We start from the raw sequence: 24,299 nt of genomic DNA on the forward strand, positions 1-24,299 counted from the left end.
TGGTACAGCAGAAAGTCCAGTACTTATCTCAGAAATGGTGATATACCAGAGCTGTTTATCACTCTTCTATCATGGAGTCCTTTGCTAGGGCACTGCTGAGATGGTTCAGAGCAGTGGGTCTTGGAGTTAACATCCCACTCTGAGTTATTGCTGCCTGTTGTCTCCAGGCTCAGATGAATGAGGTCGGTTTGGTTGGACTGACTCACAGCTTTATTTTTTTCTTCTTTTTTTTTTTTTTCTTGATCACAAAACCTTAAGCTTATTTTTATTACCAATGAAAGCAAGGTGCTTGGCATATCACATCACCCCATATGCTGAAAGTCCCATGTATGGTCCTGCAGGGGCTGTGCCTCAGACTGGCTTTGCTCCAACGCTATCCTCTTGCCATTGAGCCTTTCACTATTGAAGTATCACGCTTGTTGTTGTACTAACAAAGATGTTGTGCTACAGCCAGGGAACTCACTAGCAGCTCGGCGATTAAAATACCTCAAAATAATTTTCATTTTGGGCAGTTCAGCCTTTCCAAATAGAAATGGTTTAGTTCCAAAAGTATTACTCTTCCAACATCACAGGTGATTCTCATCCACTGTCAACATTCCCCACCAATCTCAGGCAGGTACCCTGTAATTTATGTTCCTAGCAAAGAGTCCATCATTCACTACCATTCAGATATTTAACTCTAGCCCAGCTCCTCAGCTTGCATAAATCAATGTTGTTGCATTGATTTCATTTGACCTATGCCAGCTGAATTTCTAGCTTATTTCAAAAAGTTGAGAAATAATTGCTTAATACTGTACAGTCTTGAGTCTGACCTTTTGAATTTGGATCTGACTTCTGAAAAATAACATTTTCTATCTCAGAGATCAATCTTCCCTCTTACCACACCCATGCAACTGTTGCATGGCCCCCGCTGCCTTCGCGGCTGAGCGAGACTGTTAATGCTAACATGAATGTTAACGTTCTGTCTTTCACCAACCACCATCAACCATGGGTATAACTACTTTCCAGCCTCACTATCTTATTGGATAGAGAGATCCAGCTGCAACCTGTTATTCATATATGCTGTAGGTTTCTTCAGACCACCTCACATTGTGAAAAAAAGAAAGAACATAAAAAATCTTATTCTTGCACCTAATAGTCTGTTTCTGAAAGCAGAAGCTCCATTTAGAAGGAACTTTCATGCGGATAGGGCTCTTATAGATAAACATACTGTTTACTATAACATGCAAATAACAATTCTGGATGAATGCTCAGTACCAATTCCTTGTTTTCACACTCTGAACTTTATTTTCATATTTTCCACAATTTTTCATTATTTTTCTCATCGCTTTTGCCCATTCTTCAGTTCTTACTCAAGTAAGAATCTGCTGGAATAAGATCTACATAGTTAGTTATGGTTCATATGGCTTAATAATTGTATGAATTCCCTTTACCGCAGTGCAAATACTTCTGCTTTCTGGTACAGCAAAAAAAAAATATTATTACATCATTTAGTATTTTAATTATGTATAAAATCTAAGATAACTGCTCCGTCCTTTAAAAATAGCGGGGTTTATGCAATAGACAAAGCTGTAAGCAGTTCTGTATTTCTTTATTTTTTTATTTCTTTCTAAGCAAACTAAAATCAACTTTCAATCAATTTGGTTCAGCCAAGCTTTATAGCGAGAATGAATAAAAAGGAAATTGGTCTCGGGAGGGAGGGAAAAGGAGAAACATGCATTTGCTAATGGCATGGTGAAAACTTTGCTTCCATATTCATTCTAAATCAACATGAAAAATGTTTGGCATATGATTGTAGGAAGAACTCATCCACAGCACACGCTCTTTATCATAGTAATCCTACAGAAATGTGTTGTCAGTTGCAAACAATTCACAGCATGCACAACCAGGTTTGACATTGCCAAGATAGTCTTAAGTTGAATGAATGTGTGACTTTGCTTATTTACTAGCATGTTTGCCTCCTTGTGCCTCTTTAAGAGCCAGTGTGAGCCCAGAAGAACTTTTGATATGAAGTTGATGTTTTGTTTCTACTTTCAGGTCTTATAACAATCGTTGCTTGTAATAGCCCAAGAGGCTTTCTTCCTACTTCATTGCTTGCTTGCTGATTTATAACATCTTCTTGAGCAACCTAAAGAATATAAATATATATGTAAACCGCATATTTGAATTTCTGCTGTCATGCTTGCTTTTAATGGCTTGAAAATAGATTTGAGGACAGTGTCTTGTTTTAAATGGGTACTTAAGAGTCTGCCTTATTTATGAATACTACATTCCTTCTTTCTAGGCTCTTAAGGATGATGATGCTGAGACTGGCCTGACTGACGGGGAAGAGAAAGAAGAACCCAAAGAAGTGGAGAAACTAGGGAAAATCCAATATTCTTTGGATTATGATTTCCAGAACAACCAGGTTTGAAACAAGCAACCTGTAGCCTTTCCTTTCTGTGTGTGCAGGGGGAGAATGAAGTAATAAATTTAGTTACAGTAGATATTTCTGAAATCCTTACTGCTTGCACGGAGTAAAGGGAGAAAGCAAGACTCAAGATTCATGACAGAGGTACTATTGAATTGGTATTCAATGTACTCGGAGTTTATATTACACCTTTAATCAAAATTGAAGACACAGTTTTCTCTAATGGTTATTAATAACTTATGTTAAGGCGTCACCAATCAGTGTCAACCCACATTATATTATGGAGTCTGCCTGCAGACAGTAAAAGATGGCTTCAGCCTTCAGTTATTTAAAACGTAAGCAAACAAAAGATGCATGGAAAAAGAGAGGCACATAAAAGTAAGTTGATTCATTGTGGGTCTTTCAGCAAGTCGATACGATTGCCAGGAGTAGCCTTCTCTCACTCCATCAAGTGTGCACATTGCCTTATTAACTAGCTGCACCAGGTTCTGTCGCTCTCCATTAAAGCACACAGCACACCTACTAGCCAAGAAAATTTTAGTTTGAAACAAAAGTCCAAATGAAGAGGTCTGTCCCCCAAAAAACAGGAAAGTTGGAGAAGAAGAATCTGTCCAGTCAAGGACTGATACTCCTTCAGTACCCTACTCTGCAGCTGGAAAGACCAAACTTTGGCATACTTACCCAAGTTTTCTGTAGGAATAGACACCGTAATGTGATGTAGACTTAGAAGGGACCTACTTAACAGGTGTGGCCACATCCTGAACCAGCTCATATTTTATTTCCCTCCCTGGCCTTTTGCTGTGGTTGGGATCACTTTTGTGAATTATACCAATTCACAGCCTCACGTTAAAACTCACTGCGCTTAACTTTGGATTGAAGTACACCAACACATCTGCCTTCTTCATTTCTACTGCATGTCTTTCAGCGAACTTGAGAATAGATATCCCACATTTCATTTTTTTGACAACTTCAGTCAAAACCACGTCATTCTTCTCGATTTAGGGAAAGAAATGACTACTGAACTTAAATCCCTGTTAATTCCTGTTCTTCATCTGAAGAGACTTCCACATGTACTTGTAATTTATTTCCACTTTCAGGTTCTTTAGTTGATGCTGTTCACAGAATGCAGTACACTTATTTTTTGCAAGACAAAGAAAATAAGAGAAATTAAGAAAAGTTTCTTTGTCAGCAGCGGAGTATTTACACACAGCTATCACCTGGTGTATTACATAGTATTTCCCTGTCTGTTTACCCATCTTCTGACTTGTTTGTTTTTCAATGCAAGAGCCAAAAAGAATTCTGAAGCCTTTCAAGAACCAGTGGTTAAAGCAGCTTTTCCTTGACTCCCAGAGCAAATTCCCTGGCCATGTGATGAGTCACACTGATCCCCCTTGAAATCGGTATGAAATCAGTATGAAGGGTTAGACCCTTCAGAAGCAGAAGATCTAAAGAGGAGGAAAGGAAAAGCTGCAAATGTGTTCTGACAAGCAGATTTCAGTTTTCTCAGAATATGAAAACAAACTTTCTGTGTGAATTTTCTTAAAGGAAAGGTTGATTTTGTGGACTCTGTTTTACAAAGAGAGATAGGACGGGAGAACAACAAATTTGCAAAAGTGTGTAGTGTTTAATTAAGGTAATAAATTATTTGAATTATGGATTTCTATTTTATTTTGCTGCTCTAAACTATGTTGCAGCTTGGAATTTGTCCGAGGATGAATGATACAAAAGAGCAGAAGAGGGGATTCAGTTAGGTTAGTATAGCATGGTGGCATGAAACTACGGACCAAAAATCTGGCTAGGGGACCAAAAATCTGCATAGGGTTAAGAACGGAGACACGACCAATGCACTCTCCAAAGCACGATGCCTCGGTTTTAGAGAGAGAAATTTTAAAAGGGAATTGAATTGCTTTTCCACTCTGTTAACTAAAAGACATAGACTTGTTTTTCACTCTTTGATGTGAAAGACTTGATGTAGATCCTGAGCCTATCCATGTATTTATGAACTGTTATGCATCTAGCATAAGAATGAGACAGAAAAGGAGAAGTGTTTCTTACAGCTAAAGGAAAATGTTTCATGGAGCTTGAGAGTCCTGTAGGTGGGAAAGCATGCAGGCCATACTGTGAATTTAAAACTGGTAAAAATAAGTCCAACTTTGAGGCATCTCTGAGAAGCCAGGAGCTTCTTTCCTAGGTTTACTATATTGTTCTGTATTCCAGTTATTAGAGCTTCTGTTTCCAATTTTAAACAATTCATCCATGAGAGAAGCAAATATATTGTGACTGAAGCACTGATTTAGAAGAAAATATTCTCAGATTTCATTCCCAGTTCTTAATATCTTGTCTCACAGGTTGACCTTGAAGAGTCACTTGAATGTTTACCTTAGTTCTGTGTCTATGAAACAACATTAAAAGTATTTTCTTTCCCTCAACTCCATTACGCTAATGAGGCCTAATGCAGGCTAAGATGTCTAGATAACATAACATAACATAACATAACATAACATAACATAACATAACATGACATGACATGACATGACATGACATGACATGAGCCTTCATTTATAACACTTAAAAAACGCCCAAGGCATTTACAAGTTTCAATTGTACTTCAGTCTTATGTTTAGAAGTAAGAGATTTAAGAAACCTTTTTTTTTCAGTTTTGCAATGAGATTATGAATTGTTATTAGGATTCAGTTACCAAAGCTTAGTTTTCATGGCATATTTTTTGAAAATGCTGCCCGTATTTTACTACCTAAACCCATTTGTACACATAGCAAGAGAAGTTAAATACAAGGAAGACTGCAAGATCCATTTGTTTTCAATAAAGCTCTGCCTGAGGGTTTGCATTTGATATATCACCTTTTTGTGTTTGGTTGGGGGGAAGGTTACGTGTTGGGGGTTTAGAATACAAATTTTGTAGTCAAAATTAGACATTCTTGATTGTTTAATAATGTGATTTCTATTCATGGTGCCCAGCATAGAAAAATAATGCACAAGAGGAGAGAGCAATTGAAAGTTATTTGATTGCAGTCTTTAAAAAGATGAAGTCTGTGTTTAGCTGTAATCAGCTGCCCTTTGAAAACCTCTTTTCTGCTTAAAAACAGCCTTTGTATAGTCTCCATCTGCCATAATTGGTTTCTAAAGTCTAAAGTGTTGCTTCATTTGCCTTCCTTGAAAGGCAGGGGGGGAAATAGTTTTTCATAGACCAGAAATAGAGTCTGCATGTGTATTTCTCTGCTACAATTTTTTTGTAAATATCTATTTGAAATTTCATTCTGCTGGTTTTCTCTCTTTTCAGCTTCTGGTTGGGATTATTCAAGCAGCTGAGCTGCCTGCACTAGATATGGGTGGTACATCTGATCCCTACGTGAAAGTTTTCCTGCTGCCTGATAAGAAGAAGAAATATGAGACAAAAGTCCACAGAAAGACCCTTAACCCTGTTTTCAATGAGCAATTTACATTCAAGGTATTTTTTTTACAATTATTGAATTTTTTTTTACTTAACCACTACGTGTCTCATGCTTGGCTACAAAGTTAGACATATAAGTTAATTGGTAACTGCAGCATAGTGATTTTTGATGTTGTAGAAACCTCTGATATTCAATCTGATGATGAAAATGGTATAACATAGGGTCAGACCTCAGGTGTAAAAGGCACGGTTTGATTTTAGGCACTTCAGTTATCCTGATATATGACAATCTGATCCATATTTTATGGCTGGATAAAAATTACAAAAAAGTCAGAAAACAGGGACACTGACAAATATCACGTAAATTTCACTAGACCAGAGTTTTCTTTAAATATCTTTGTAGTCTGATTTATGAATTTCAGTATACCATTTCTTTCCCTCAAAAATAAATTAAAACTCAAGGAAGGTAAATGGATGAAATGGTAGATTAATCTTGCTAGACTTTGTCATAGCAGTTCTTTGCCATGCTACTTTATGTATGAAAAGAAATCATGTCTCGGGTTTAATAACATATGAATTAAATAAATGTAGCTAAGCCTTACGTTGCAATATTTAAGTTGTTCCAATAGTATCTATCAATAGGGTTTTTCTAAGACTGTAGCCGTACCTAAACCCCAGCTAAATACAATAAAGGAATACTGTTCAACACGTTTCATACGGCTTCTCCTAATATACATTCCTCTGCTGTTACTTTAGGCCTTTCTCTCTATGCCCAATCTCATAACGACAGCTGCAGATTGAAAACAGGAACAGTGAAAGACTCAGACTATGTAATCATTCAACGAGAAAGATATCCCTGGAGGCCAGAACTACTACTGCATATATAAGCTTATTTTTTCCCATGAAGATGTTCATCAAAATAATCTTTTGTGAGGAGTTATTTTTTTCTCGAGCTTTCCTCAGACAGTATTTAAAAGAAAACAGAGCTATAAATTACAGATTCCCGTGCAGCTCAAAAAAGAAAAGAAAGAACCAATAATGCTGTCATCTAAGATGAAGGGACAAATTATTAACCGGATCATCCACTCCTGGACTATAGCGTCCAGCTTGCTTCAGGTGGTGCGCAGCTTCTCTTGGCGTCCTTCCCCACCTCTCTGCGGCAGAGCTGCCCACCAGGCAGCCCAGGCCCTTTTCCTTCCCTTCTCCCAGGACAGAGCTGTGAGCTGCCTGCCCTCCTCCCAAAGAAGGGCTGATGGGGATGAGATGGGTTCTGTTTCTGTTGTACTGCGTCTTGAGCCCTGGACCTCATTCCTTCCCTTCTTTGGGTGGTTTTCTGTGTTAGTCCCCTTTTCATTTCTGTTCCGCAGACATCCATGGTGCTGTTCCAGGGTGCAGGCGTTCATCAGGCTCCAGCTGTCTGAATGGTATACCCACAGTGTGCTGCCAAAAGGGGACTGGGAAATCCTAGCTGGCCTACACCAGTCTGGCCGAGGGAGGCATTCCTCCTCAGGCCCAAAGTGGGAAGAGGGTTCATGCCTGGAGAAGTGACACATCTGTGGCAGAAAAACACTCCTCTACGTGTCCTTCTGCCAAGGTCTCACCTGCATGAAGCCAAGAGGCTGAGTATCTCTGAGCAGGGCAGAAAGCAGGGAGGGGGAGCAGTCCTCCACAAGAGCTGAGGACGTCCTTGGTTGGCCTAAACAAAGCTTTATGCTGAGGCTGCTTTAGACGTAACGAAGGGAGGAAGCACTGCCACTAGATCTTTATAAAGGCATGTAGCAAAAATAAGCTTCAATGAGGTCAAGTTAATGATAAAAAAAAAGTAAGTAATGATAAATGTAGTCTTTTCATACATTCCAAATGACCGGGATCCATTAAGTGGTCTTGTAAGCCGATGGAGAAAGATACTTCAGAACATTTCTCTTCTCCTGTTTTTGAGGCTGCATAAAAATAAAAGTGGCATTATTTAGAATTTTGCCTTCCACATACATTTACCTTCTGTAGCTTTTTAGAAGCTACAAATAATTTACAGAATCAAAATAGACCTTGCTGTAGTATTTACTACAATGCACAACCCTGTACCCACTGAAACCATTGTACTCAGTAATGGAAGCTGGAGCTTCTTTTAAACATTATATAACATGTTATGAAAAAGAAAAACTACTCATGCTGGTAGTAAGTATATTAAAAAGCAAGTGGAAGCCAAACAGTAACAAAAGACGACAGTCCTAGGGTTTAAACAGACTGGAACGTACAGCGGTTAACAAGGCCAATGATAATGACACGCTTTCATTTCTCTTTTTATATAGACAATTAATAGAGAAATGTTTACTGAAGCCTGTGGAAACCATTTATACTTGCAGAATATATTCAAATTGACCAAGTGTTCAGTGTAAATCCAAACAATTCCGAAATCAGACCTCTCCAGGTAGCCACTCAAGTGTAGCTTACCTGAACTGCACATCTTCATCTGAATATTAAAAATGTGACTCATAAGCATCCTAACCCACAGCATCTGTCCAAAACACACCAGAACAGCTGGAGAATTAGTCAGAACTTGGCCTTCTGCCACCACAATTTCTAGCTGTATGCTGTGACTTAGAAAGCACCTTAGTGTCTACGGTGTGAAAGGTATCATAATGAAAAATATGCCTTGGTAAGTAATAGGTAGTGGTACTGTAAGAGAACTATTTAGTGTCTAATTACTTTGTGTCAGATACAGTAAGCCGGTTCTGTTTTTTTCATCAGTCTGGGAGCTACCCATTTCTGAGCCATGACAGTTGATTTATCGAGGAAAAGACACCATTGTGTGAAAAGTTCATGTGTCTTCAGTGCAAATAATTGGGCTTCCCGTTGCAGTTTCATCACCCACAAAATGATTTGAAGTAGAATGAGAAAAACCCGGGGAGTGATGAGTGAGCTGCCACGTTGTTCTATCGAGTGCCAGAGCCTGGTCTCAAAAAATACTGCGTCTGGTGACTCTGAAACAAATACACCTCATAATTTTCTCTGCAGTTCAATTTACCTGAGATGACAGCTGATAAACCAAAGAAATAGATTTGCATTGTAGTGGACTGATCTTTATTGTCTCAGATACGGAGTTTGTCATTTTCTCTTCTTTGCAGGTGCCATACTCCGAGCTGGGTGGAAAAACTTTAGTGATGGCAGTTTATGACTTTGATCGTTTTTCCAAACACGATATCATTGGGGAATATAAGGTTGCGATGAACACAGTGGACTTCGGTCATGTCACTGAGGAGTGGAGGGACTTGCAAAGTGCAGAGAAGGAAGAGGTAAGAAAAATCAGACTTCTCTTTTTTTTTTTCCCCCAGGACACGTTTATCCTCAGATAGAGAAACAGTCAAAATAGCAACATTTTTTTTGCCGTGACAGCTCCCATCTGTTATCAGCATTTCTCAGACTTACTTTGCCTGATAAATTTTTGATAAGCATCTTTTCCAATACTCATTGAATGGTACATTCTCCTTTGCTAATCCTATTTTCAATCTTTTTGATACTTTATGCAACATATTAAGAAAGTTTTCATGAGTTTGACTTTTTCTTGAATTGATGCAGTTTGGGTACATAGAATTTGCATTTGAATTACAAGAGCGGTGTGCATTTAGGTTTCTTCGTGGCCCTAATCATTCTCAATGTTTGCATCTCAAGGCATCTTACTGTGCATGAAGATAATGGTAGGTTTTCATTGAAATACCTTACAGTTTTATTGAGCTGCTATGCAATAATATCCATTGATCAGTTATGCATTTGACAAAGACCTTGGAATGGCATCTCACTCAAATATTAATCACCTTTTTTATTTTCCTCTCTGTGCCGACATCCTGTGGGCTCATTATTTAGTAGGTATAGTGCTACATGTACACAAGACATTTTTGGGAAATATCTCATCACGAAACTGTGCATCCTGTGAGGTTGTTCGTACTGGCACATCTACCTTTTTGCTTATTACAGGACCATTTTGTACTCAGTTTTACATTATTTTTCCTTTTGATTGCTAGATAATATCTGCCCACTCATAATAGTCAGAGTGCACAGCGTGCTTCAATTCTCTGGTGGGAGAAGAAGGAATCTGAGTTCCTCATTGTCTAATGTAGCTAATAAGCTGCTTTGGATTCAAACCTTAGTTTCTGTAATTAAAGAGACAATCTCTGGATTAAATCTTTCCTAAATAGAAGTGACGAGAACCTGAATATTGGATTGAGACTACAAGTCGTGAAAAATTCAGTAGATGCTGAGCCATGCAGCCTTCTCAGATTTTCAAAACTGGAAGCTTTCAGTCTTGCCTTTTTGAGTGTTTGTTTTTAATGACTGTATTTTCAGATATCTGTCTTCGACTGCTTATTGATTTGAAAGCCACGGCTGTATTGAGACCATTCTGCACGGCATTGTTTCATAGTGACAGCCTTTGCAGGACTCTCTTATTGCACGTGACGTTGGTATCCATGCTATATGGGGCATTTTTCTTCCACTCTTAGACCTAAAGATGAAACTGAAAAAAGAGAAAAGGGAAGTTTGGAGGTCAGGGGCTCTGTTCTTTTAAAGCCTCAGCATACCAGAAAGATAGAAATGTGAAATCGGAGAGTATTAATCCTTCCAAACTTTATTAGGAATCAAACTGGACTTTTATTGCACTATTGTGTGCGATATCAATGTGTTTCATGTTTTTCTGTTGCAAAAAGCATAAAAGGAGCCAAATACTACACAAAAAGGAATTGAACCTTCACCTTTTTAGTGTAACTTCAAGCTTTTTAGAACATAAACAATGATATCCCCATATGCAGGTGGCAGATAACGTGGCATAGATTAGTGTGGGGTTTCATCTGTCTTGTGGCATAGAACATTGCCTCTTGAGTTTTCTAGCTCACGTCCACAGTGAGACCTGACTCAGTCCCTTGGTTGTTTCATAAAGTTTGTATCCTGCTAAGACAAAATGATGCTAAAGTTGCTTTAAATATAGTGTGAGCTACTTCCAAAAATGCATTCTGACTTGGAAAGAACTTCTAATTAAAATGAAATCAGGTAATTAAAAGAAATAATTCTTAAAATATTTGGATATTAGAAGAGTATTAGAAGAACTTTGAATAGTTTGCAGTGGGGACGAAACCTAGGTTGTACCTTATTTGTGCTTTCAGAGCCCAAGTAAACTGACAGATACGTACTTTTACATGTGTTTGTCATTTGTCTGTGCAAATATATTTGCATTAGAGTCATGTTAACTAGAAGCAACTAGCTTTCCTTACTTCCTGTTCGAGCCTCTGCCCTCACCTTTCTTCAGATGTCAGGTACTATATTACAGAAAAAACATTGTCATTTTTGTAAAGCTTTTTGATAGGCCCTTTTTGAAGCTGCTACTGATGCATGGCTTTTGTATTTATAAGAAGCTAAGCAATGTCATGCTGTGAAAACATCCTGAAAAACTGTGCTTGCACCAACTCCCTAAATATACTGAGTATAAAAATCTTATTTTTATTTCACTTTATGTTGAATTCAGTTGATTCACAGCACAGAATATACAATTTAATTAACACTGTAATCATAGAGGGCAAAATCAATTTACGAGCAGTTACTCTTCTTTTTGCTCATAAAGCTCCACTGTACTTTCCGTCTTTTTTTCTAAATGGGCTTGAACTTGATGGCAGAGAAAGAAGGTTTAATGAAATATTCGAAGCTCTACCTCTCACAGCCCAGCCATTTGAATGGCATCTCTCTGACACTGCATTCTCTTCTGGCAAAGGTCTTATTACTATATTTATGTTAGTGTAGCGCTTTGAAGATAGAAGGCTTTATGTAAGCATTTGTTCTGACTGTGAGAGGGCTTCGGGAATGTACGAGTCTGTACAATGACTCCTAAATATTGGGGAGGCCACTGCTAATGAGCTGCATACCTTGAATCCTTTTTCCCTGGCTGCTTTTAGCTCTGCTGTCCTTGTGAATATATGGAGGTGATTTATCTAGTAGTCCTTCAGTCTCATATGACTGAGAGCATGGGAGGGAAGAGTGGCAGATACTGAAAGATTACTCACTTCTACCAAGTCTGACATATAATGGTTTGGGCACAGAGTGTTAAAAAACAGACGACAGGAGTTTGCTCCTCTGTGTCATCTACCAGATGTCACTGCCATTAACTTTATCTGAGTACACACTGCACCCAGTATCTGTTATCACTCCAGTACAGAAGGCCAGACAGACCTCTTCTTTGCTCACAGCAGTGTGAATCATACTGAGAGTCATCTTCTGAATACTTCAACTAATTTCCCTCCAGACACTTTGTTATATTGGCACTTAAATTGAAAACCTGTTGTAGCAAACATTCCAAGAAATTTTAGGGAATATAAGGAAGAGCAGAAACAATTCTTCCCTTGAAAGCAGTGGAGAAGCAGAGCCTTATTCTATGAGGAGAAGGATCTTCGACCTGCCGGCACCCATCACCAGGAGTTCTGCAGACCTCTTACAACCGCCATCATATAAGACTCTGTGCATCATCTGATCAGGCATCCACCATGGCGAGGTTACGTGATGGATGTATGGTCATATCACAGTGGGTTGTGATGGGTATATTTTGTACGTGGCTTCTGAATTAGAAGTCTCCTGGAAAACACCAGCAAGATGCAAAACAGCTTCTCTCCTACACGATGCGCAATCCCAAGCAGCAGAGGTGCTACAGTACTGCCTGTGACATGCAAGCGGTCTACAGCTGGGGAGTGGAAGACCAATTCTGTGAGGTTGACGTGCACTATATATGAGGATTGTTCTTTCCTTCCTCTTCATAAAATAAAAGTTGCGGGAAGGAGATGGAAAAGTGGGCCTGAAATGGTTATATGTAATACGTCAGTATGCTTCATAGAAATTGGAGATTGACAAAGTTAGTAAGCCGCCTAGCTTAGTGAATCCTCAGCACTGAAACTTGTAGAGAGTTAAGAGGAAAGGACGTTTTTACAAATGTCACTGTCAAATCACAGCAGCAAATCACTGTCATTTTCTGTTATATCAGAGCTGGACAGATGATCTAATAGGCCTTTCCCATCTCTAATAATAACACTTAGTTCTTATACAGCTTTGCAGACAGCACAGTGCTTTGCAAAAGAAAGTACCATTATCCCTATGGAGATGCTGTCAGAGTGTCAGACAAATTTTAAAATGTGAGGTCTCCTTTAGTGCATATTATATTGGATCACTGTGTTTTCTGCATGGTGTTCAAGTTTTCTCAAGTTCACTTCCTCTTACGCTCAATTTAAACTTTAAAAAGTTAAAGCCAAGGGGGTTTTAATTTTCAGGTTTTGTGGCAGAGTTACATACAGCAAATGCACAATGTTGAACACATGTTCAGCATTGTAAGTGCAGCATCTGTCCTGCAAAGGAACTGAATTTGACAGTGAGATGAGGAACAAAACAGAGGTTCTTAAGTTTGAGAATAAGCGAGCCTGATTTGAAATTCTTCAGCAGTTAATTAGTTGTTTTTCATCTTGAAATTGAAGATGTTGAAATGTTGTGATTTTAAAGGTAAAACCATATGACTCAAGTAGAGCAGTTACGGTACTGTTTCAGGCTATTAGAATTATGCATTTCTTTTCTCGCCTTTCATACTCAAACTGCTGACAATCCCACTATATACCTGTGTTGAATATTCTCTTTCTTAACTCCCTCTCTGGAAGAGACACGTACCTTAGGAGGTCAGAGGCATTCTTGTGTTATAACAAAAAGAATGTAATTGGCTTTCTTGAAATCAAAAGGGAACTTGTCTTGATTCATCTCAGACTGTCTGGCTTTACAGATATTAAATTCAAATACAGAGGACAGTAGACAAGAAGAAGGAGTTCAGTGATAGTGTTACATTCAGGCTCTGCTGACGCCCCTCTGTTTCTGGACAATATTCATTCTGAGATCAGAAAAACTTGTATTGCTTATGTGTTAAAAAAACACTTATTACCATTTGACTTTCAAGTGTGGAAGGGCATCTTGAGGTTAAACTGTGCTGACAAAGTAGATCCTACATTTGGTGCTAAGCATCTAATGATCCATACACAAAATAATAATACTTATATTAATCTTGATTCTAGGCAAGGCATATTCCTAAAGACCTTGTAGAAAGTTACAAGGCCAAATGAAGGAATAGTGGACATCTCTGCCTGTTAATGCTGTTAACGTTGGGGGGAGGGGGGTGTGGGGGTGGTATTGCTCAAGCACAGGGTATTTTAAAATGCTTAATAGAGGAGAGAGACCAGACCAGCCAAGGAGTTCAAAAGCACCAGGCTTGGATGTTTAACATCCAGTGGCATTTGGAAGGCAAGGTGTTTTTATAGGCTTTTGAGAAAGATGCTGAGAGGGATCAAAATCATGTTAGAGTTCTTCTTAAAAGGCTTAAGCAGAATTTATATCACTTAGATGCTAGAAGTATTCTGCATGTACCTGCAAGTGATTCATTCTGATAGCTGATGTATCAGTCATTTGCGTGGGTTGAAGTGTATTCCAAGTGGAAAACGCTAAAGCTACGCTACAAAGAGATGTTTGGGATGGAAGCTGCAGAAGGAATTCCAGGGGATTCAGCCATATTCATGGCGTACTCCCAGTTATAAAGTTCTGTAATCTGGGAGGGATTGCAAATGCATCTGCAGGATCAGCTGATTGGTGTGAAAGGGCTACAGAACATGCTATGTATGAAATTCTCCTGCATTGTTCTCCACCTGGACTTTTATGTACTTACTTATTTTTCTGAATACCAGCATCAGTGAATGCATTATCCAGAGGCAGAGATTGCATTTCTCAATGGGATTCTAGGCAGAAGCTTTGCACTAGTCCAGGGTAATACCTTATTTCCCTTTCTCCTCTGCCTTTGCAAACCAACAGTGACAAAAATTGTTATCTGATTGCTGTTACAAAGCAGGATCAGAAGCTAAGGGAAGCTGTAAGATGGCTGTATCAAAATACTCCATCATAAGTGTCATTAGAAGGACCTTCAGAACAGAGAACAGCATTTTAACAGCCACAAGGAAAGAGCAGCTCTCACAAAGAAGATGACAGCTTTTTCACTAAAAGGTTGAGGCGTAGCATGCCACTCCGGTCTCCTCATTTTGTTGTGCCCGCACCACGTAGAACTAAAAGATCTTGGTTTCCAGAAGCATCAGAGAAAGATGTATTTTTGAAAAGGTTAAAGACAAAGATTTAGGAATTGTGGTTCGAGAAAAAGGGGATTAGCCATTTTCTTCATTTTTTTCCTTTGTCAGCTCTTAAACGCCAATTTAGACCATGTCAGGGATTACCATAGTAACCATTTAACCTCTTTTCAGAGCCTGTTGTGTTTCAGTTTAGTTCAACAACCGGCGTAACTGGCATTTGAAGCACTTTGCATTGTACCTGTGACAGGAATTGGCACCAAATGCCCTTATTTTAGAGAAATCACAGCTAGAATCTAGAACTTAATACTGTATTTTCAGTTCCGCCGTATTAGGCTTTTGTTGTTTTTATGCTAATATTTTAAGAGGTAGACTACATTAATTGAGGATGTATTACCAGGTTACATTAATTTAGGATGTATTACCAGGTCTTATTTCGAGGCTAAATAGATGACAGACAGCGATAACTCATTCCCACAGTTACCTGTTCGATTGCATCATGAAACTCAGCCTTCTACCAAAGGCCAAAGAAATTCCTCACATTGGCCGGTGTGCTGTTGGTGCGTTACAGGGGATGCAGCTGGGTGGTTTTAGTACAATCAGCCCTCTACTTCTTTCCTCTTTCTTTGCCGTGGCCTTCTGCAGCTTACTCTGTGATTGTTATCATCAGAACTAGAGAAACACTTGGGACATGATGATTTAAATTAGAGTCTAAAAACCTTTGGAATAGCATAGCCTTTTTCTCTTGTTCACATCTCATTCAGTCTGGGCAGGATGCTGTTGTACAAAATAATAACTTGCAGAAAAAAACTTTTTCATAGAATATCTCTGTTTCTGCATTTTATGCATTCTTTCCTTGTAGGTTAATGGAGAACTGAAATTTCCAGTTTTTAAGATCTTGCCGTCTGCAACATACACGCAGTTCTTTTTGAAGGACTGATTATGGCTAGTCTTTCACTTTCAATCACACAGATGAAAGCAAATATTATTATTCTTGGATGTTCGTAGGTAACTGTACATCATACGTAAGATTTAAAGAGTTTAACAAGATAGATGTAAATGCTTTTCTGTACCTTATCTGATTATAAACATTTATAGTGTTGCTGCTATACAATTCAAATGTTTTTAAGCTATCTGTTACCTAGAATTCTAACAGTGAGGAATTATACTCCAAGAATGATACCACTGTCTAAAGATCATGTCTCCTCTCTCTCTGTGTCTATCTCTCTGTGTCTCTCCAGACTTTCATAGCATTGGCCACACAAAGGGAGAAAATCATAAAATGCTGACTGATCTCTACATTTCTTATTCTTTTAGGTTTTTTCTTTTTTTTTTAACTTCTGCCATCATTCTATACACCTAAGTCAGTTAATAATTAAGCTGCACTTTTTAGCCTCCACAGCCTAAAGTTGCTGTTGCTTTTTAGTATCTGTGTTGACCAGAGATCAAACTTCTGTGAATCACTCCACCTCTTCACTTCTCAGCATATTATCACTCTGTGTGTGTGTGTGTGTATGCCTATAAGATGTAGACCTGAGTATGGAGCAGAAATACCTCTTTCTTTTATGATGCATCTTTTGTGATGAAAGCTTTTGTGCAGACTTTAGTAGTTTTGTGAGCAGCCTTTAATTGCATTAACTGGGAATTTTTATTTTAGATGGCTGCCTGGCTGGCTCGCTCACTAGATGGATGAAGCAGTACTGTAGTTGTTCTGTCCTTTGCACTGACAGAGTTTCCAGAGTTAGATTTTTTTCTCTGGAGGGCTTGAGTATGGTCACTGCCGCAGAATTACTACTCCTGCTGTCTCCTTCAAGCCGAACACAACTCACTTTGCGCTACAATCATCAGCGCGCAGATGAAATTCATTTCTGATCTCCCTTTTGAACCCAGATATTGTCTGTACGTGCTTCTTGCCGGCCAAGCGCTAGATGACAAGAAATAACCGAAACAGAATCCAGTGACATGGAGGCCAAGACATTTTCCTTGAGCATTATGTCTGCAATTACAATTACAGAAATAGTGCCAAAGGCAGGAGTTTCCAAACTATCACTGAGAAAGAGAGTTCAAAGTGGTATGTTATTGCTGCTTGATCGGCTGGACGCATTCACCTGCAACAGAACAGAATTAGGAGTTATTGCTACTTCCACTGTCACTGATAATGGCAACTAAATTTGGGAAACCTTCTCTAGTGCCTTTTGCCACTTGTGGCTGACCTTGAGTTCAGATCTCTTCTTCTTAGATAGAGACCTTGCCATAAAATTCTAACCTAAGTCATTCCCTAGACGATTACCATTATGTGGAGTTTATAACTTGCTTTTGATGCCACGGGCATAGAACATGGCACTGCAGCTTGGATGGCAGTGGGCACACAGCACCTGAGCTTCCCATTAGATCCTTAACCAATTTTAGGTGCTAATTAAATTGCTTCTGGTAATCTTCAGAGTTACTGGGTTGTCTGGAATCTAGTTATTTTACCTTTGTTTTTCCATATCTTCTTCAGTAACTGTGAAAATTAACAGGGGGATCTCTGTTGATGAGTGGAGCTCAGGCTTCAAAACTGGCAGCAGCTTATTTTCATGGGAGTGCCCTGAGGTCTGCAGCTGACATCCCCTGTCTGTTGATGCCCAGCACAGAATTAGATAGCAGCGGATTATGCTCAAAGTGTTTTTATTCATACAGACTTTCACATTAATCAGTCAGGCTGAACATTAGTTTTCTGTGATGTTTTAGAGCAGGCAAGTTTTCCAGGAGATGTGGGTCATCTGAATTAATTTTCTTGCTTGTACTTACTGCACAGAAAATAGGTACAACTATTGCAATTCTGTGACACAACGTAAGAGCTGCAGTTCTTCCACAGCACATCACTGTAACACGACTTCTTCCCTGTCATAGTGCATTTTCGTCCCTATCACTCTTAAACATATGTCAAAGCCCTCCAAAAAACCCCACCTGTAACTTCATGTGCCATCCAAATACACGCATGCTTCCCCATCCTCTTTTTTATTTTACAATGAGGACCGATTTGTCGCATTGCAATTTGATATAGCAAATGGTGATGTTTCTCTAGATATAGAATCATACTTTTCTACATAACCTTTAAAATATTAAATAATTTAAAATCTCTTAAAAACGTGATTGCTTCTTCAGGACGTCTGACTGGGATGCTAAACTTAGTTGATTTCTTAATGGAGAACCGTATGTTTTTAGTTTTATCCATCAGCCTAAAGGAAAATTATGTGCATTTAGTGTATTGAAAGTTGCAACTTTTATTATTAAAAAAGTAAAATCCAAAAAGTAATATTTTCTGATATATGATAATTGTAAATGCGAACAGATTTTAATTAAGTTCTACTGCATTTGCTGCAGCAATCGTATGTTCCAGAATGACTTGAGAATATTGGCTTCCTGCTTGGATTTCAGCCGTAGAGGTCTAGACTTGGCATAAGTTCCTGCAAGCACCAACACTGGTCACGTTATGTAAGAACTTAAGGCTCTGAAACTTCCCTGTTTATATGTTGCCTATCATGAAAACTAGCTGCCTCGAGCACAATCACTGCATGCAAAGCCGTGAATATCTTGTGTATAAACACTGGGACGTGCTCCTTAAACTTTTTAGCCCACCTGTTCATTGATTCCTTGGGTTTATTGCCAGAAGGCACTACAATATGAGCTCGTACAACTCGCTGAGGATGACAGCTCTTTAAATCTGATCTGTTTTATTTGCATTGAGCATAGACTAGCTAACATTAACATTTTCTTCCTGCAGAAAAAGCTCCCATTTCCAAAACCTTTGTTTTGTTTACAAATACTACTAATCCCTATAAAATTGGGTATTTTTCTAAATGAAGTGAGGTTGTCTGCCCTAAATATGGAAGACTCCTAGATCTTCAAGGAACATTTTAAAGAACCTTATATGATCAAACTCAATCTAGGAAACAGGCAGCATCTAGGAGATAGTGGTGTTCCCCTTGTGCCAAATTGGGAGGAAGGTGGCGCAAGGAAACCCCCCTTACAAGCTTGAAAGTTAGACCTTGCTTGGTTTCGAAGCAAGGAGCTAGAAACCCTTGATTCTCGACCCATGGCATTTTGTCCTGGCCACACGGCCGTAGACTGCAAACATTGAAAGCTCAGATTTCCTCATGGCATCCTGACTTTCAGCATTATCCTGCATGGTTTTGGTGAAAGTTCATCAAAACCATGTTTCCCGTGACACATTTTAGTATCATCTAATCAGAGTTGTGAGCAAATTCCACTGGAAAATTCTGCATGAGACCTTGCTGACAAGTTTACAAAGAGAAGGCTGCTGACAGTAGACCAGCGCTCATTATAGGCAGCTTTGCACCTCTGCTGGAGAACTCTTGAGGGTCTTCAAACCCAACACATCCCTCATAGCTTCAGCGGTTAGTCTCTCTCTCTCTGTGGTAAAATGTGTACTTTATTTGTTATCTGGATTTTACTGGATTCTACTCCAAGTCATTGATTGTTGTTATGCCCTTCTTCAGTTGATTCAAGCCATTTAATACATGATGCTTCCTCTTCTCTACAGTACTTATGCACCGTAATCAAGACACTTCCAATCTTCTTTTCAGAAAGCTGCAGAAATTCATCTTTTATGTTTTTCGCAATCAGGCTTTTTTCTCCATTTTTCTAATGAGAGTTGTGACTTTTTACCTTCTTTGTAGTTTTTAGCATCTTAAAAAAACTATGTACGCAAGACCTGTGTGCAGTATACTTGATATCCTTGCCGGACAGGCAAAGTCACCAGCTGCTTCTGCTCACTTCTACCATTGAGTGTTTTGCACAACATTACGCTAGCACTTCGTGATCTGTAGCTTATGACCCTAAATCCTCAACAGGAGCACCGCCTTGTAAGATATATTTTCTGATTCAGTAGATACTTAGAAATAGTCTTGAGTTCTTTGTCTTAGAATGTAGAATTTTTGCCTTTGGCTGTATGAAAATGTACTCTGTGCCTGGTGACAGCTAAGTGATTTAGCACTTTCTCTCTGACCAACCTATTGCATTACTGTTTACCATTACGTTAATTATTGTATCACCTGCTTACTTTATCAGCAGAAGTGTCTTCCACAGCTATAGAAACAGCAGCAGACCTTGAACAGAAAAAACCTATTTTTTGTGCATGTTTGCATCATCAACCAAATTTACAGTCTTATCAAAGTATGAATCTGGTTTTACTTGAAAGGACCTATTTTCCATAAAACCATGTGACTTCACTTTCATTATATTCCATATCCTTTAAACTATCATTAATGCAAACTCTTATGAGTTCTTCCTTTGTTTCATCTGGGTTTGATAAAAGGCAAATGGCTGATAGATACCGCCTTCATCCCATTTGGCCTTTTTTGAGTAAGATGGGCATAACATTAGCACTGCTCCAGTCTTCTAGAATTTCCCTTGTGGTCTAAGATTTATTAAAAATGAACATTATTGAGCCAGAGATCTCATGATAAGTACAGTCTTCTTTCCTAGATTTTTATAGATGACTGCAGTGACCTCTTTCTTTTTACTGGAGATTAATGAAATTCAGTGTGTGGTACTGATTGCTATGATGACCTTTGACGAGCTGTCTTGTCTTCCTAAAGAATGTGTTAAGAGAGTTTTTCAAAGTGAAATAGCCAGGGAAAGTGGAGTAATAAACAAGGTTTTTGCCTGTACGTATTTATCCAAAAACCTGAATCTATTTCAGTAGTTTCATAAAAACATATTTTTGAATGCTCAGTTTAAGAAGTGGATGAGAGCCCGCTAAGGGTAAGTCAATAGAATTGAATACATAGCACTAGTTAGACGGAACTCATTCTTGAGCCAAGCACAAATTTTTAACAAGCTGAACTTAAAATTTATAATGCAAGGGGTTATAGACGGATGCATATACTAGTTTCTTCGTTTCAACTGGAATCAAAGACAAAAATATTGAAATTATCTGAGAGAGTATTTTACATATTTCTGGCTTTCCTGAAACTAGGAAGTACTAGAACAGGAGTGGCTCTGAGCTTTTATGAGGGTTTTCAGCTTGCCTCTTTTCCAGCTGCAAATCCTTTACCTCATTTCATATTTTTAGGCAGTTTGGATGCTCTGGAAAAATCTCCAGTACAAAAATTATTAAAAGAGGACAATGGAAGAAAACTTTCCAAATGAAGAGCAATGATACAGAAAGGGATTTCAAATCCTGCCTGTGCTCGTAGCACAGAAGCAGTGGATGGAAAGAAAAGATGACATTGACTTGGGTGAAATTATACATGAAGGAAAGTCTTCTTCATCCTGATAAATTACAGGCAGAGAACTATCTCATGATAAGGCTTCACCTATCAGCTGTTAACTTACATCAGGTGTCTGTGGTCTTCCCATTAGCAAATCTAGTTCCTTTTCAGCTTGCTCTGCAGTGCCTTGGTCTGCAGCCTTTGCAGGTCACTGCTGTGGCTGCAGTGCAGGGAGGATCTTGACCTGCCCTTATGCCTAAGTTTTCTTTTTTTGACACAAGCTGTTTTCGGCACAGAATTGTGTTGCATGCTGCCTTGGAAGCTGGGGAGCATAGTAAGAAGTCTCCTGTAAATTTAATGGAAGGTAATGACTTAAAGAGCATAGATACTCAGGTTCTTGTTCTGTTTGGGGAAGCCCTTGAGAGCATGTGTGAGGTCCTCCCGTGTTCTGTTTGGCCCCCTGCTAGCTAACCAGCCAGCTTCTAGTTTTAAAACAATGATGTCATGTACTCCCTCTTGCCTAATTGCCAATTTAGGAGATCTTGGGGGATGCTGCTGTATTGTGTGGGATTTGTGATTGGGGTCATGGAAGGGAGCTGAAGGTTGTGCTGGGGATTTTATGGAGGAACATCAAAGCTGAACTGGTGTTACAGCAAGCAAGAGGTGAGAGAAAGGAGGACGTATGTCAGCGGGAGTTGAGTGAACCAGGCTGTGTTAGTGTCACTGCAAAAGGAACCATTTATTTATAATGTAGCTGGGACTGGTGCAAGGTCTTTTTGTCTTGGTAGTTTGTTACGGGGAAAGGGAAGAAGATAGCTGGCTACAAAGGTGATCCACAAGTTCCACTGAATTCCTCTTTGTAGTTCTTGCAGATCAAATATCAATATACTGTACAGCTTCAGTAATGGAGGCACTGAATTCACCTGATAGTCTCTCCCTGGGGCTATTGAATTTTGCCAGAATTTGCCAGCAGCCATAGAGAATGACTCATTCCACCATGCCCATCATTCCCACCTACTGGTTTGTTTGATCTGTTTGTTCTGTCTTTCATTAATCGATAACGTATGATCATTGTTGCAAGGACTCCCTTCATGCCAGGTTTTTAATACGCTACCACATCCAGTGGTGCATCTTACAAGTAAGAAATCAGTAACTGATTTGCTTCCTAATTATGGTTCTCTGCTGTCTACCGATCCTGTATGTTTTCGGACGTGTGCTGTAATTTCAATGCATAATCTAAAGTTTCAGAGTCAATTGCTTTTGGAAACTAAGACACTCTTGGTAGCAGAAACTACATTAACTACGCATTAAGGTGTCCATACTTACTACAAGAGATGTTTTCAAATCAAGCAGGGGTACTGTACTGTGGCTTCCTGTACCCTATCTCAGGAGGACAAGGATTTTCTGTAAAGTGGCTGCAATGCACATATAATACTCTAATAATTATGGAAAAGCTTTGTGATTTGACTTCTCATAGTGTCTGATAAGCGAAAAAAAAAATCTTTCAGATGTATTACATTTCCTTTCAATGTTGTACTTGGACTACTCACTAGAAGACTAGCCTTGTGACATGCTATAGTTAATAAGTTTTCCATGCTGTCAAAAGTAATAATATTAATGTGCCATTCAGTTAAATTAATTTCGTTTTGTGCACTGGCCTGCATAAACGTGAGTGACATTTAGAAATATGATCAGGCGGGAGCTGAGGAGAAGCTAAGTGGCAAAATGGAAAGAGATTCAATCATTAAAGCAGAGCAGCCAGCTGCAAGCATTTGTGGGTAGGCAAAGAAAACCAGGCTATGTTGTTAAGACATATATGTTTCTTTGAATTCATTCTTCCCTTTCTCGTTTATTTAAGAAGTTCAGTTTCTTTGTGTTTAATTAAGAACTCGGTATGTTTAGTAGCATGGTCTCTTGTTTGGAAATCAAAGAGCGCGTTTCTGCTAATCTTTGATTTCAAGTGCCTCCAGCCACAGTGTTTCTCATTTTGCAAGAGGCAGCTGATTGTAATGCTTTTAAACTGATGACTGTGAAGTGTCATTTTCTACTAATAATAACAGCGTTTTCTCTTTCCATTTCCTCTGCTTTTTAGAAATCGGTGATAGAAGTGCTTTCTCTAAACGGTTAAAAATGAATGAAGAGGACTAAAAGGAGGAAGCTGACAAAACCTGACTTGTTAATTTTTTAATGACATTGGCTGGTTCAAATTATTGCCCAACTTGCTTTCAAGTCCAATTACCATTGCGTTGGAGAATAGTATATAATTAGGGCAGTTAAAAGAAAAGCAATCTACTACCTTTTTACATATATATTGCAATAAGAAGACAGAGATTTCTGAAGAATATCTATGTCAAGTAATGCTGTTCAGAGGAGAAAGGAAAAAAAAAAGTAGATTTTATTTCCACTGAAAGATCCTGCTAGGTCTGTTCCCTTTAAGCAGAGGTAAAAAGTAGTGCTGGCACGCAGAAGTTGTATCACAAAGGAGTCGGAGAGTAGGACTGTAGTAGGAAAATCAGTCAAAAGGAATATGCAATTAAATCGTTTCTTTTGGCTCATCCTCACTCCTACTTTATACCATGACTGTATCCCTACAGATACCACCTCCTGATACCTTTAATAAATTCACTTCATTTGAAAGATTGTTCCCTGTCTGCCCTAAAACTTCTCCCTTTTAAAACTTACCATGTGGACCTTTGCTTCTATTTCTGTTCTTTGTTCACCTAGCGTCAGTCTCCTTTCCATCTCTTCTTTCCCCTGTTGTCACTGCTAATCCCTTTTTTACAGCGTCTGAAATGAGCCCTCTGGATCTTTGCCTCAAGAACCCTCTTGTTTCTTCCCAAATCTCCGGCTGTAACCTATTTTACTTTGCTTTGCTTCTTAATTTACTTGTTATGTGGCTTGTAACAGAACACTTTACATCAACGGGAGCTTCCTTTTATGGTTAGGTTTGCACATTTGAAGAGGGTATAACCTGTGAAGATACTTCTGAAATAACGTTAATAAAAGCAAACAGGAGATCCTTGATCGCAGACACTCTGTACTTCCATTTTCTAAGACTAGGTTATTCCTGCGAATAAAGACTGGTCCTTGAATAAGGAAATGTGCTGCAGGGCATTGTCTGTTCATATTTT

General features: G+C 38.8%; 1 protein-coding gene across 2 annotated transcripts in view; it reads left to right on the forward strand.

The window, feature by feature from the left end:
- Positions 1–24,299, forward strand: part of SYT1 (synaptotagmin 1) — a gene marked incomplete at both ends in the record, with an annotated part of 129,910 nt that overhangs the window by 47,094 nt on the left and 58,517 nt on the right. Inside the window, 3 exons of one of the 2 annotated variants that reach the window (XM_082492281.1) lie at positions 2,285–2,407; positions 5,709–5,876; positions 8,945–9,112. In XM_082492281.1, the coding sequence (XP_082348407.1) occupies positions 2,285–2,407; positions 5,709–5,876; positions 8,945–9,112 (459 nt within the window). The remainder of the gene's footprint in view (positions 1–2,284; positions 2,408–5,708; positions 5,877–8,944; positions 9,113–24,299) is intronic. The other variant, XM_082492282.1, reaches the window with a different exon arrangement.

The sequence above is a fragment of the Vanellus vanellus genome (assembly GCF_965231255.1).
Source record: "Vanellus vanellus genome assembly, chromosome: 1".
NCBI classification, from domain to species: domain Eukaryota; kingdom Metazoa; phylum Chordata; class Aves; order Charadriiformes; family Charadriidae; genus Vanellus; species Vanellus vanellus.